This window comes from Ooceraea biroi, chromosome 9, assembly GCF_003672135.1.
Source record: "Ooceraea biroi isolate clonal line C1 chromosome 9, Obir_v5.4, whole genome shotgun sequence".
Taxonomy (NCBI): domain Eukaryota; kingdom Metazoa; phylum Arthropoda; class Insecta; order Hymenoptera; family Formicidae; genus Ooceraea; species Ooceraea biroi.
In genome coordinates this window covers 5,844,613-5,860,722 of record NC_039514.1, presented here as the reverse complement: position 1 = coordinate 5,860,722, position 16,110 = coordinate 5,844,613, and the positions used below count along the sequence as shown (strand labels likewise).

Genomic DNA, 16,110 nt, shown 5'->3' with positions numbered 1-16,110 from the left:
TAAGCGTAAAAGTCATTAGCATATATTGTAAAATAAATTAAATATGACATATGAATATATCTATACGTATACATTACATGCATATAATAATCTAATATATTCACAGATCTGATGAAAATATTGCCAGTTTGTTAGCAGTAATCGAAAATTCTATACTTAATATGTATCACAGATATATAAGTAATAATTTAATTCTTATAAAGAAATACATGATAAATTTAGACTTTTTGATCACTGATAATAAACTGGCAGTATTTTCAATGCATTGTTCGTATCAGCTCTATCGCATTGATACAATCTTCCATCGCAGAAGCAGATATGCGCCGCATCGCGTGATGACGAGTATTGTAGTAAGTGCGATGAGGTCGTTCCAAAATTGATCCCCATTCATGGCAATGTCCGAGAGAAATTTCGAAGGATATTTGTAGTGACAGTACAGTTCACCCTTTTCCTCACAGGGTAGAACAGGCCTGTTCAATCCGTAGATTGCACCCACAAAGCTGCGAAAAGATATACATATAATTTGTATAACGTAAAGTTAATATTTTATATTTATACGATTTTAAATATATCATACAGAAACACGCAACACATGAGAAAGTAATTTTATAAATATGAATATAAATAATGATGCGTGCAAATACGAATAAATTGAAGATACAAACAAATCTCTTCAATGTTTTATAAATATAAATATAAAAATAAATTCTTCAAACAATAAAGATAGAACTATAAATATAAAAGATGTGATCTGTTGGCTATATCTAACATAAAAGTAATATTAAATAATGAAGAAAAAGTTAATGAAGCATAGAATAATCTTTACCCTTCTAGGCCGTAACGTAAATAACTAAGATAGCTTCCCCACTTTAGGTAGGACGGTAGATCGCGTAACGATACGCCAAATCCAGCAAACATCATTAGTGGTACTGACAATGTTGGTCCCATAAATGTACCGTTCTGTAAAATTCAAAATATCTTCATTAAATTTTATTTTGGAAATTACACATTTTTAGGACAAGATTCGTAATAATAAAGTGCAACTTAATCATAAAAAATGTTTTGAAATTATTGATAATTGTATAGATCTTATATATTCATTAACATGATGTTACACAATTATACAGGGTGTCTGCCATAAGGCGAAAAACCTCTCACCCACAGATAGAGTACAGGTAAAGCTCGCTAATTCAGCGGACGCGAGGGAAGTATGAATGAATAACGTAAAAAAAGGCTAGCCGCGCACGCGCTGGCGTATTTCTTAGAAGAACGCGAGTATCGGATTACAGCGGCAGGCGAGACGACGCGTGGACAATAATTTCTCAGCGTCTCATTCACGCGCTCGAGTTGCCGAGAAAGTGTTGTCGTATTTCTTAGAAGCGTCGTCTCGCCTGCCGCTGTAATCCGATACTCGCTGCTATCGCGTCGCGCGCGCGGCTAGTTTTTTACGTTATTCATTCATACTTCCCTCGCGTTCGCTGAATTAGAGAACTTTCTTTACTTAATTACTCGAAATTTTACGTGGTTGTTTGTAAAATGGTACAGGACTTTTTAATTCAGTTTGACGATACCTGTGGGCGAGAGGTTTTTCGCCTTATGTCAGACACCCTGTATAAGGAATGATGTAATGGAATTAATGACATAATGTTTATTTACTTAGTAATTAGTAATTAATAATTTATATTATTTATTATTATTTACTTACTACAACGTTGAATACAGCGCCTATCATAAGACCGGTACCTTGTCCTATGAACATTATCATCAAGCTGATGATTAAGAACATGGAGAATCGTATTATTTCCAGTGGTTGCGCCGTCATAGCGTAGACAATTAAACTAAATAGGATGCAGCAGAATATCGAGAGTGGCACGTCAATCACTGTTATTGCCACATAGAATGCCTTCAAGCTGTACCATCTATTAAAATGCTCCTTTAGAAGAATAGCCATCTGCATTGGAACTGCAAATCATGAATAAAATGTTAAATGTTAAAATGTCATTACATAATCAAAAATTGTTGAAAACCAGGGAAATTATTTAGTTGAATAAATTAATTTCAAGAGAAACAGATAATAAGTTAATCTTTGAAGCGATTTCATCATTCAACACATGCATATATATTAGTTTTATAGTAATACCTAAGAGCGGAGAGCCACTCTTTTGTACAATTTATAATGAATCAAACGGAAGCGTATAAAACTCACTTACAGGTCACTATGGTAAGCATCATCGTCGTCATCATGTGATGTATGAGGATGGAAAAGAGAAGATTATAGTTATCTAGAACGCGTGAGCCATCAGCACCCGATCGCAAGAAGACCGAACCAAGCATCACACCGACAAGTAAGTTTACTCCGATGCGCAAATGCGTAAGAGTCTGCAATAAAACAACATAAGCACAGTGTGCGATTATGATGAGATAAAAAGATGCCACGTAAATATTTTAAAAGTTTTTAAGATATATGTCTATTAATGATTAAGAAGCTATAAATTTATGAATAAATGTATACAAAACGTACGCGAAACATACCGTATCTCGTTTGCACATGATGAGACCACGTCTAAGTAGAACTTTAATTTGATGAATAAAATTTGTTGCGTGTATACCACTATTCTTTTGCATTATATGTGAGTCTTTCAAGGGATGCACCGCTGAAAAAAAAACAGAGTTTACATAGATATTATATTTGTATACGTATATATGCCAGAATAAGATTTCATCTAACGCGTTAACGATCATGCAACATTGATGTGTTTCTCCAAAAAGAAGAAGAACATTTTATTTTGTACATTATAAGCTATAACTTTATAAGTATACATTATAAGAGCTGAAACAATTAATGGTATTACGATGATGTATTTTTCGATTTTTACCTCTTAAAGTTTTGGCATCTCTCAAAGCTTCAGGATTGTCGAACCACTGCAAATTTCTCCCATTTTGTGATCCATTTTTCAATATATCTACTTTATCTTCACCGTATTCTCCACAAGCAAGCTCGATTACTGCAAACAGTGATATATTGTAAATATACAATTCATTGATGTTCTTTAAACAACTTTTGTCTGATGCTTATTGTTAGAATCAAGTAAAAAGTAATTATATTATATTTATATGTATGATATTATATTTATTATATTTAAGTTTTCTTGTCATTTATGATTATTTATGATAATTTATTAATTCAAAGATATAACAAAATAAATGAAATGATTTCTAAATAATTATTTAGGAATGCACTTCATACTTCTTATGTTATCATACGTACTGTAATCGGCGGGATTGTGATACATCGGGCATGGCAGTTTCATATTTTCAAGATATGGCACTAATTTGTGCGTTGCACCTTGGTACAAGCAGTCTCCTTTTGCCAACACGTATACCTGTAAGAACCATAAATTTGTTAATAATTAATAATTATAAGTATAATTGTATGTAGAATAATATTCTATCACAAATCACAAATCTAATGTAGTGCCTATCGTTAAAATAATCTAACATAAGGAAAGCCACAAACACAACGAGAAAGTGCTCCCTCTGATTTTAATGCGCTTGAAATATGTCTATTTGTGTATGTTACGACATATTTCAGAATCATCATCAAGATTACAGCTATACAGGATTTCCTTCTAAGATTAATACGTTCTCTATCGTGTGATTGAGAAACCGCTCATCATAGATGAACCACGTCTCTCATCTTTTGTTATTTTAGATACTGAAGAGATGGACTTTCTCTATTGATATGATGATAAAGTAAAAATATATCTTGCTGTCACACACACGTGTGACACTACTCTTTCATACATGTAGAGATGCATCATATTGGGTTGACCGGAAAGTCCATGCTGACACTTTTATCAGAATTCAAACACTATTTTAATGCAAATTATGCATTGTATAAATTCTTAATAAATTTTGAATTTTGCTAAGGAAATCAGAAATTAGAAATAATTTCTAGATGTTATTGCTCACCTGGTCGAACAATTGGAACAGGGACGCACTAGGCTGATGTATAGTGCAAACTATTGTTCTATCCTGTCGTGCCAGCACCTTTAAAAGATTTACGACGTGCATGCAAGATGAGCTATCCAGACCTCTGCAAGGCAAAAAATGCAAATGTAAAAACACAAGCATGAGAATGTTATTTATATAGATGATTTCTTTTGTTACATTAATATATGCTGTGATATTATTAGTCAATACTTATTAATCTGTATTCGTAAAAAGAAGAAAGCAAATGAAATATTTTCCTAAAGTATTAATTTTAAAAAGTGATATACTTATCTTGTTTGGATACATAAAAAGAGGTATGCGAATATTTAATTTATTAGTACATTTTTTCTGAACATTCTTTTTTCTATAATTTGTTGGTTTCGTTAATTTATTCGAATAATACATTAAATATAATACATTAAATCGTCGATACAAAAGAAGGCTTATAAAAAAAGAAGAACCTAAAATATTGTGTTCATATATAAAAATGCTAATCATGTTAAAAGTGAATGCGTTTTATTATTAGAAATTATTAGAAGATATTAATTAGCTAATTAAAATATTCAAAATTTTTGATAATACTAATTGATTTGAATTGAATTATTAATTGTTTCAAGCAAGCTTCAAAGTGTATGACAACTAGAAAGATCAGATATCACTAAATGATACAATCAATGCTTTACTGTACCTACATAACATTAATGATAGTTATGTACTTACGTAGTGGGCTCGTCGAGAAACATCACCGTGGGATTATTGACCAATTCCAGCGCGATGGACAGTCGCTTCTTTTGACCGCCGCTTAAACGGCCGGATCTCGTATGCAAGTGCTCATACAAGCCAAGTGTCGTGAGAATTTCTTCAATCTAAAACAGAATAAGTAATTCGAATTATATTAAAAGCTAATGTATAATATTTAACTGAAGTAAGAAACTCGTTACAAACTGAATTTTTGACAACTGTCTTTTACTTTACGAATCTCTCTCCACCGCCGCGATAATTGAAAACTACTCATAATCTATTAATTGTTATACATTTCTATTTGTTTTATATTTGGCTATAATCTGGTAAATTATTCTGTGTTAATAAATTTCTACGTACTATTGTTTCTTTTTCGTATCGTGGGGTATCCGTCGGCAGCTTTAAATCGGCGGCAACCCTCATATTTTCGAGTACAGTGAGTAAAGGTTCCAATCGATCCTCCTGTGTAATGTAAGCGGTGCACCTGAAGACAAAATAAACGAAGCGTTAAAAAAAGAGTGTAGTAGATATTAACGATCAACATAAATACGCAAAATAAAAATTTCTATTTCATACAATTGTTAATAATTGTCATACTGTTAATTATCAGGAATTATTGAGTGTTTTCAAGTTTTGATAATTTTTAAGGAAAGTTTTTAATAATTATTTCATATCGCGAAAAGACAATTTTCGCAATAGCTTCTGAATCAACAACATTCAGAAAAATGTTACAACAAAAATATTTACTCTATTTATTTAAAAAAATGGATATAAAAATACATTTATGAATATATTATAATCTGTTTTCTTACATATAGTTTTTTACATGTGCAAGTGTGTTTTAGATAATTATGGAAAAATCTCAGTTTTGATAAATCAGTTAAAAGCTCCACTTACTTCCGGAAAGAGTTGAGGTGCCGCACACGACCATTGACAAATACAGTACCATCCACTCCGGTTACGCGGAAGCCAGACAATATATCGAGTAACGTAGACTTTCCTGCACCAGACGGCCCCATCAGGGCGATCAACTGTTTGCTGGGAAGCCTTCCATTAATTCCGTGTAAAATATCCTTCTGTCCTAGAATTAAGAATGCAATGTTGCATAATTGATTTCATTCATATATATAAAATTAAATAATATTTCCATATTATTTTCCATATTCCATAGCACGATTACGCCGATCAAGATACCTTTCCTGAAGCCGAGATTCACAGTATATGTGATGTTCTCGAAGATTATGTCAATCGATTCTTTGCCGTTGCCGCGTGTAATGCTGGACGTATCGTCGTCGACATCCTCCAGCTTCTTCTTAGGCGGAGATTTGCGGTCAGCCGTGCACACTGGCATTGCTGGCGCATTGGCCTCCTGCCGATTGCTCGCTTCCATCATCAATACTTCCATTGTTTATCCTCTCCGTGCACACCCGAATGATGATTATGCTCGAACGCTCATCTGTTACGTCGATGCGACAGAAGACTGGAACAGAAAATTCGCCATTCTCATAAATATGCGTGGAAAGTTTGATTTTCCGAAAACCTCTGAAATCATCTCGAATAGTTTTTCGCTCAGAAAACTGACAACTTCTATATAGAATAATCATGAATCTATCTCAAAAATGGCTAAAGATTATCGATAAAAATCGATGCACAGATTGATGAATAAAGTTGTATCTGAACAGGAAAAATCGTCTTTTAATTTTATCTAACAATCAGAACGAACTTTCAGTTCATCCATATCATTTACGTCATAGAGCTTTACGTAAACACATCTATTTACATAACTATAACTTAATTACATTACAATTCTTACTAAATCAAGATCTACAATTAGTTTTTGCTGATTTAAGTAGATAAAATAATTATATATATACTTCTATTTCCTTATAGTCATCTATGCTACAGATACATACGTACGTATTTACGTACGTTTAGTTATAAGTTTACAAAGTCTTTGCGGAATCACTGTGTGTCCTCTGCTTTTTAAACTAGCAGTTTATATTCATGTTCATCTCAATATATTTACGATAGCTTGTCGGTCGATGTGGGAGCAAAGGTAGTTTGATATCTGTGAAATAATTCTAGTTCATTACGCGATGATTCATTACCCCGGCAGTTGCTGCGTATAACCCAATCTGACAACATCTATAAATGGATGAATGCGTACACACACATGTATTCATACACAAGTATATAAATGAGCTATTAATTGTCCATAAGATAAAATAAAGTATTCAATTAACAATGTAAAAGAAATTCTATTTTCGCTTTTAAATAATATCAAATTTATTCATGAAACACAAATACGCGTAACTGAATAAAAATTCAACAATTTTTCGAAGCAATCACTATACTCCGTTTTCGGAATCACTTTCAAAGCTGTGATAGAAGCCCTTTGGATATTCTGAATAGTGTCCTAATAGTTTCCTTTCATCGTTAACTTGAATTTTGAGAGCATAAAACGTGTTGTGCCAACAGGTTTTTTTTTATCTGGACGTGTACCTGTTCATATCTTCCATGAACAGGTTCAGATCTTTTCTAAAGCAAAACTAACTAGTAACAACACTTTCGTATCTATTTGTAGCGGATGTCCACTCGAGCGACTGTTTGTCCGCAATAATGGCATTTCTCTTTGTAAATTACGTCAAAGATATCGTGAACTCGGTATCGCACATACATATACGAAGCGAAAGAAAACTGTCACCAACGATGCTATACTACGCAATAATTCTCTTCCGTTTAAATTATAAACTACGATAAGCTAAATACGAAGCAAAATATTTAACGTATTAAGAGAGCGTTCGGTGGGGTTTGATGTCATCGCATTAATGCGTATAGAGCAAAATGCTTGGATTGTGATCACTATTCGTGCGATAAGTATTAATAAATCGTTCTTGATTGCTCGCAATCTCAAGCGAGACACATAACAAACGATATGTTTTCGTTACTGTCTTCATCAAATATCTAAGAATGCGTCTTTTTTTCTTTTATTTTTTACACATACTCTTTTTTTCTCTCGAATGTATTATATTAAACAAACACACATCATGCACGAAAAAAGACATTATCATTTTATCTTTTAAGAAAGATCACCATAAAATTCATCAAATATTCATAGAATACTTGAATCTCTCTCAAACTGTTGGCAATTTTTACCGGATGTAATTATACAACAAAGAGAAAATTCTGAAAAATCAGATATTTGCTAGCGACAAATCGGGATACCGATAAATTGCTGCTACAGAATGCACTCGTTTGTAGCATGTGCATGCAGGTGGATGTCGATCTCTAAGGAAGGTATCCGATATGGCTGACTTATATATGCACATACTCATCCATCAAGTTTTACGGTCGAAAGCGTCCATGCATGCGTTTACCGTCTCGGTTACCACATTATTCATCGAGAGGGAAGCGAAGAGTTACAAACAAGTTTTTCAGAATCGAAACGCCGCAGAATTCCTCACAGCAGAAATAATACAAAGCTTTGCATCTTAATTTTACTAAAAAGATTCACGCAGGCAACTTCCGGCAACACAAAACTTTGTGTTAAAAATTAATTTAGTTTTATTAAAAGAAATCGATACGGATTTTTCGGTCAATCAAATAACAATGAATTTTTCTGTTTAAAATTCATGTCACCTAGATACGGAATACGTCAAGCGTGATCATATTTCTTCTTCTTACATACATTTTTCTTGCATACTTTTTACATACATTTTTACGCGGCTATGCACAAATAAAGTTGAAGGCAAAATCCCTTGCATCAGCAATCATAGCACAAATTACTTGAACTTGATTATGGGTTTTTTGATGAAAAAACATCATGTAATTTATCATGTAATGGATCCACGAGTGCAAAACTCCATGCACATACAATTGAATATTCAATCAATATTTCATACATATTAATACGTCGTAACTTGTTTTTGTCAAAAAGAGGCGCCATTCGACTCAAAAAGCCACGTCTTTGTGAATAATATACGTAATACTTGTTACGTACTGATTTTTTACAGACGGTAATAACTTTTATAGCTGTAATAAATGCATTCAGTAGCGATTTTCGCAGAATCAAACAGTTCACAAAGACATAGTTCTAAGCACATATTAATTAAATTAAAAATTAAATAATTAAAAATGATAAAGAAACATAGAAATCGAAAATCTTATGAGTTTTTGAAAATGAATCAAACAATTAAACTTCTTTTCAAAATGGATACAATACTAGCACAATATTATACTTTCAATATTTTTAATCCTTAATTAAATATTTACTGGAAAAATATTGTATTTATGTTGCTAATGTCATGTTCATTCTGAGAAAGAGAGGTTTTTATTTTTACGTATATAGCAAAGCTTGATCAATCAAAGTTTGTTGATCAATGAAACTCACATTTCTAGATGTTGCTTGACAATTGACTGATTATAGCTAATTAAGTCAAACGAAGAAAACAAAAAAAAAAGAACTATGGGGCCCGATTCGGCCACTGCGCACTTTGGCTCGATCCTCATCGGATTTCGCACTTTTGCATAAATTATCCACGCAAAGTACCCACCCGGTATACCGAAGAAAGAAGATGTCGTTCGCGCGATGTTAAACACTAGGACTGTAGAAATGACGAGAATAAACAGAAGCAGCAAAGTGCATCCGATGGCCAGTGCCGGGGACAGCACACTAAAGGGATCACAGAAGGCACCGTGTGTGCGATCGTCTGGCTCTCCGAATGTTCAATGAAGAACTGTGGTGGCGGACAAGGGAGCCTGGCAATATATAATTTCCTTCATTCGGTTGTCCTACAACTCGCATGCGCTCTGGCTCATGCGTTCCAAGTTCCCCCGAGTGCAACTTTTAGACTGTTCTTAGGCACTTGCATCGGCAGATAAGCCGATGATTAATTATTGTACACAGAGTGATGAGTAGTTCGCGCAAAGTTCAAGAGAGACGTGTCCTACGGACTTTTACATCGAGATGATCGCTCGATCGATTATCACGTTTTCTCTTCCATCGAGAGCTGCAGATAGCGGGAAACGGTCGAACAAAGTGCCAAACAACATTGAGATGATGACGCGCCAGTTTTACGGGAACAATTAGCGATAAAAATAATGGATAAGAAGAAATTACAAAAACTTGAGGATAATAGCATAAAAATTGAGTATATTTTTCTTTTGATTCTTGGATTTAATGAAGAAATGTAATAAGACTCGCAGATGTAACTAGGCTAGCAAAAATGTGGACTTTAATCGAGATAGTGTCATAAATATTTATTAAGCGTACCACAAAGATTGCTTCTTTGTTTGATACTGCCGACTATGCAGTATGTCGACTATAACTGTAACGACTATGTACGTCATACGTACGTATAAAAGATGGATTTATACATATATATATGTATATATATATATGTATGTATGTATTTGATAACGTATATCTAGTGTCACGAATAATCTTTAATCCTTATTTATATTTTGGAATAATTACATAAATGTAAAACAAAAACTTTACTTAATTCTATCAACGTAAACATTTGACCGAAAAGTTTACGTGAATTTTTTTAGCAAACTCTGAATGCAAAACATTGTCTTAATTCTTAATACATATTTCAGTTAATTAATTAACATGTATGAATTAATACAAAGTTTTACGCTTGAATTATGATAAAAAGATCTGGATGGACTTTCAGGTCAATGCAATATAAATAAATTGCAGCATCATCACCTACTTGTATCATGACGCAAAACCTTTTTTTTAAATTATCCCTATATATGCATACATTCACATAACAACTTTTTTCTAAATTATATATGTATGCATACATCCACATAGAGAGCAATTAATCTTTCTCGATATTCTTTTTGCACTTATAAAATTAAATATAAAAGTGAAAATCTTAAACCACACCAGTTATAAATAATAATCGATAAAAAATTCTACAATAGAAATTATAAGCACAATTACATCATCATTAAACGGCCTCTATTATTATCGCTGTAGTAAAATGTCCATTCGCAGTAAGGAAGTAATAAAATCTATTTTGAAGAGAAAAAATTCACGCCTTCACACAGAAAGATTATTCAGTTTGTTAAGACGAAGTGTCTCTCCTCACACATTCGACAGTACAGATTCGATGACAGATATTCTTTATCAAGCTGATAAAATGTTATTGATTCCAAATAAACCATTAAAATATCTATCATATAGTTGGACGTATTCTTGGGATATGTTCTCTTTAAATATTCTTTGGAAATGTTGTCGAAGAAAACAGATATAAAACTCAGGAGATATGTGAGTTGGAATTATTATGTTATCGCGTAAGAGCAGCAGTGAGATCAAAGACAATGCGAACAGATAAGCAGACAAACACTTAAAGTCTTGACAATCCGAATAACTAAGCTTCCATATGTTAAAATGTCAAACAATATAGAAATGTAAAATCATTTATATGCATATCTGCGCGTGTTCGATATCTGGCACGCATTCTTGAAATATTCGACCAAAAAGAGTCTGGGCAGATTTGGTTTTTTGAGAAATTCAAAAGCAAAACTTCTTAATTTTATTTTTAAGAAATTTAGAATTTATTTTTAATTAATTTTATTTTTCAGAATTAATTAAGTAGAAATTAAAAAGTTTCGCATTTGATTTTCTTTAAAAACAAATCTGCACACTCTTTTTATTTAAGAATTAATTAATTAAACGAATTAATTTTTAAATCCACACGGACTTTCTGACCAACCTAATATTTACTGCTATTTAGTTGAGAAACCGCATTTATCACTCATTCAGTTGTCAAATATCCGTCTTATTCATGCGAGTGGCCGCACATTCATTACTTCGTTCGTTGAGAACGTGCGCGCGCTTTCTTATATATTTTTAGTAAGTTGTCAAACTTGCAAAAGCTTCGATCAGGCAATTTAGAGCCCGCTTAAATTCCCCTCGTTTGGAAACATTGCTGAAGCAGGACAACGACCTTTGGTCGTTAACAGGCATTACGAATTCTCGAGTTGAGCCATTGAAGAGTTATTTAAAAAAGTTCATTCGCTGTCTAGGAATGAGTTTTCAAGCGAATGGGAATTTCAACAGTACATATCAGTAGTACATGCGACGTTAATCATGTTAATTAAGTTTGCAGAGGTCGGACATTGGCAAGCTCGTAAATATCCATGTTAATAAGAACTCATTAGAAAAGAGGAAATAACATAGCAAGAAATATATTAAAGCGTACATAAAATCCTCGTTTTATTTATTTGGAAGCAAACATGTGGATGACCATGACATTACATGGGCTGACTAACAAAGTCCAACCAAGAGATTGACAAATGCTTCAAGTGAAAGGAAACTGCAGAACAGAAAACATTCGTTCGAAGAAAATAATGATCAGCCTATTTTACATGGGATTGCAGCGATAGAATTAAAGAGTAATTTTACAAGTAGAAAATTATACAGATTGAGATTGCTGATTATTCACTACTGGATATATAGCACATCATTAATCATTCGCTTATCTACCAATATCGAGTAAATCGTAGATAGATGGGATTAATTAGGTGCGCAAATGAATTCGGTGCTTCTTTTGAGGAAATTGAATCTTTAGTTACAAAAAAATAATAAATATCAATTTCCAAAATGCTCGCCATGATTTCCTAATACTTTTCTACATCTATCAGGCAGCTAATGAATGTCCTCTCGAAAAAGATGAAAATAAATAAAGGCTGACAAATTTCTTCAAAAAACAACAAGAGAAAAATAACGACCAATAACTGGCAATTAATTGAATTTACTAAATCACAACGTTTCGGTCATACTTCTGACCCTTATCAAGTGAACATGTAAGGAGAAAATTGTGATTGTAAAACTGAAAATAACAAATTATCAAAGATTGAAATACAATAAGTGAAAACGAATACAATTAAATGCGATGTAAAATCTATATTAAATCTATAAAATCTATATATATAGGACAAACGAAAAGAAACTTAACCACACGTATAAAAGAACATAGATCTGATATTAGGAAACATTTCAGCAATCACTCTGTAATTAGTGCACACCATTCTAATATGAACCATGATTTTAATTGGAATAATCCAATTATTTTGCATCAAGAGGAGCACACTAACAAGTTGTTATAGATTTTACATCGCATTTAATTGTATTCGTTTTCACTTATTGTATTTCAATCTTTGATAATTTGTTATTTTCAGTTTTACAATCACAATTTTCTCCTTACATGTTCACTTGATAAGGGTCAGAAGTATGACCGAAACGTTGTGATTTAATAAATTCAATTAATTGCCAGTTATTGGTCGTTATTTTTCTCTTGTTGTTTGTATTCATCACTGGCGAAAAATAAGTACCTCACTCTTTCTTCAAAAAATTTCTTCATACCTGATGTATGATTGGTTACATCAAGGTCGCCGGGTATGCCATTTCGCAAGAATATTTCATGACATGCATTTCATCAGCGATTTTTGAATTTTTTATGAGTATGTAAAATTGTTAGAAGCATAAAGGTAATCGGCGAGATATCTGTTTGACGTATAATATTACAGAGGCATGTCTTATTACGAAACATTAGTACGTCAAGACAACGTTGACACATACAAATTTGATCTTCAATGACGACTTTACGTGAATGTGGCAATCTGAAAGCCGATTAACATCGAAGAATTATTTTATCGAAGCATGTGCCGTATTTTTCGAGAGAAAAATTTATTGACCTATGCGCGGATATTTAATTATTGCAATTTCTTTTTAACTGCTGTGATGCGGCGAGCGAGAAGACTATGCAGCTATTCTTTTTTTTTTATTTTGATAAAATTAGCATTGATCGATACGTACGAGAAAAATATCTAATCAGATAATCAATTGCATAGTAACAAACGGATATATCCGATTAAATTGTATCAAGACAAAGAAGATGATCGGACATATCCGATAATCGGATATATCCATCATTTAATCGATTTAATCATTTAATCAAAATTAACACTATTTAATTGATTTATTTTGACTTTCCGATGAATTGTAATAAAATATTCCTCGAAGAGTACAGCCGCGTCGATCGCCTTTAATACGCAGTTCCACTTTCTTTGACATTCTCTCGCTTACGCAATTTTGGTAAAATGAAGGTCTTTGTGTTGCAAGATTGGAAGACAGGAAGAACTATCGTTTTTCAGCAAAGTATCCAAGATAGATAAGTATATACACGCACAAGCGCGTCATTTCCTAGCATGTGCATCTCGCGATTTATTATTGCATATTTTTAACTCCAAATCAAGAGTCAATCATACGTGGTCGCGCGATAAGTCAACTTGACCGTAACTTTTGACATTTGGCAATCGCCAAACGTTTCTAATGCTCCGTTCTTTCTCTTTCCTAAGAGTGATAATACATCGCTGAGGATGCAGCATGCGATAGCATTCTGTGACGCATAGAACGCGCGAAGCTACTTGCACGATCGGACAAGTGAACGGGATATGAAAGTATAAAAATTTATACTTAACAGTAAGAGAGAAAGAAAGAGTAATAAAGCGCATTGTCTGATCACGGAATCGAGTTACAAAATTGGATTGTTACATAGAATCGTCGCTTGTTGCAAATATAATTACTTACGAAGCGGGCAGACAGTTTTCTCAAGTGTTTTCTCTCCAAGAGCGAGACCAGAACTGAAGGCAAAGGACTGGATGCGAACCGTCCACGTCCAAGGATAGAGTACCAAACTCGAAGCACAAGTCCCCGTTTTTCTTCCTCTCTCATTCGAGCTCCCCCCCTTCCCCCTCTCTCTCCCTCCCACCTCACGCATGAGCAACGCTGACATCTCAACCCTTCTCCTCTTCGAGCGCTGATATTCCCAAGTGTTAAGAGACCTAAGGGTATTTGCTTCACGTGCGTGACTGAAGCTTCAATTTTCTTCGAGAGGTCTCTTCCTAGAATCCTTATTCTTTTAGTATTACATTGCAAAGAGCAGTAATGTTCTGCGCAGGAATTCGTTAAAGTTTTGTTAAAACCGAATTAAATATGATTACTGCAATTTTATATAATTAATCGTTTAATATTATTGGATAATTAAGTTATAAGCATCCTCTTGAAAAAATTCTTCTTTCCGAAAGTGTTTTATTTCAATATCGTATTGTTGAAACGATGTATGTTCAGTTTAATGAAAATAATGAGAATAAAATAATATAATTTAAGTAAAGTAATATTAAAGTTTTCGCAGCTCTACGTACATACTAACGTGTCATGGAAGTTACATTGTCATAAATATAAAGCTGGCACACTGATATTTAAATACGTGTTACATACTTGTTATGGTAAGATTACGTATTATAGACAAGAATATAAATTGAGGATTTACATGTATCATTTAGGAGTATGTCATTAAGTGAATTGCATTTTGTAATACACGGTACAACACTACACTACACTAGCTTATTTATACAGTTTGTTGTTGTAGTTTAAACAGATTTAAAACTTTATTCGAACTAACTCATTTAAAACTTAAATAATAATTCTTCTTCACGTGAATAATCAACTTCTAGACATTCTTCTGGACATGTTAGCTTTTAATGGATAAGGAAAGTTATTTTATTTTAACTTCATATCGATAAAAAGATACTAAAGTCTGCCAATAGCAAAAGAATAAATAAGGATAAAATATAACAAATGTATATAACCGTGGATACGCATATAAGAAAAAATGCAGACACGGCCATCGAGTCATTATCATGTATTACTTGTTTGCATTATCATGCAATACCTTTGATTTGATTTGTACCTTGGAACAAACGTATTTAGATAAAAGATTACTCGAAAATTTTTATGAAACTACCTCTTACGCTCCTCGACTTCGATCATTCAACTTTGTCCCTTCATATCTCAAATTTGGCAATCGACGATAAAAGAAATCGACGAGAAAAAAAGTATTTATATTGAATATCTATACCAAAATATGTACTTAATACTTTTACTTCTGTATTTCTACTCCTGTTGCGACTGAGATACTTTTACTTATTATATTCAGATCGGAAGTTTAAAAAGTGTATATATATATATATATATTCAATTGTATTACTGGTTGGAAAAAGAGACATAAGTTACAGCATAACTGTAAGAATTTACAACTTAATTAAGTTACTGATATACACGTGAAAGAAAGATAACGCACGTGCATTATCTCCGAGTTCTTGATGTCACGTTTAGTATTTTCTAAATCTGACTATTGTATGTAAACATTGCGCAGTAAGGAACGCGTCAACCCGCTTGCAAACTGATATAGTATCACTGAACTTTAATGGCATTAAATGTAGCTCACTTTCTGATAAAAGCAAGGGTCAATGATGATGATATTTTCACAACTGATTTATGTATGCTTATAGCGTAAC

At 32.9% G+C, this 16,110-nt stretch overlaps 1 protein-coding gene across 4 annotated transcripts; it reads right to left on the bottom strand.

Moving 5' to 3' along the window:
* Nucleotides 1-9: 9 nt before the first annotated feature.
* Nucleotides 10-14,470, bottom strand: LOC105279631 (ATP-binding cassette sub-family G member 4). Of its 4 annotated transcripts, none has more exons than XM_011339518.3 (13): nt 14,342-14,470; nt 5,929-6,214; nt 5,632-5,815; nt 5,095-5,218; nt 4,714-4,859; nt 3,973-4,096; nt 3,269-3,383; nt 2,877-3,005; nt 2,533-2,654; nt 2,211-2,379; nt 1,706-1,962; nt 827-960; nt 281-500 (listed from the first exon to the last, which is right to left on the bottom strand). In XM_011339518.3, exons 2-13 carry the CDS (start codon nt 6,137-6,139, stop codon nt 281-283), a joined length of 1,935 nt encoding a protein of 644 aa, XP_011337820.1. In that variant the 5' UTR covers nt 6,140-6,214; nt 14,342-14,470. The 4 variants fall into 4 exon arrangements, with proteins under 4 accessions (XP_019887296.1, XP_011337820.1, XP_011337819.1 ...); XM_011339517.3 differs by lacking the exon at nt 14,342-14,470 and adding an exon at nt 9,288-9,500; XM_011339519.3 differs by lacking the exon at nt 14,342-14,470 and adding an exon at nt 6,664-6,958.
* Between the last annotated feature and the right edge of the window lie 1,640 nt (nt 14,471-16,110).

Coding starts and splice junctions, on each gene's coding strand:
- LOC105279631 (XM_011339518.3), bottom strand. CDS start 6,139: ATGGAAGTATTGATGATGGAAGCGAGCAATCGGCAGGAGGCCAATGCG. Junction 4,860..5,094: donor GATACGAAAAAGAAACAATA/GTACGTAGAAAT, acceptor ATTCTGTTTTAG/ATTGAAGAAATTCTCACGAC. Junction 2,380..2,532: donor TCATGTGCAAACGAGATACG/GTATGTTTCGCG, acceptor GTTTTATTGCAG/ACTCTTACGCATTTGCGCAT.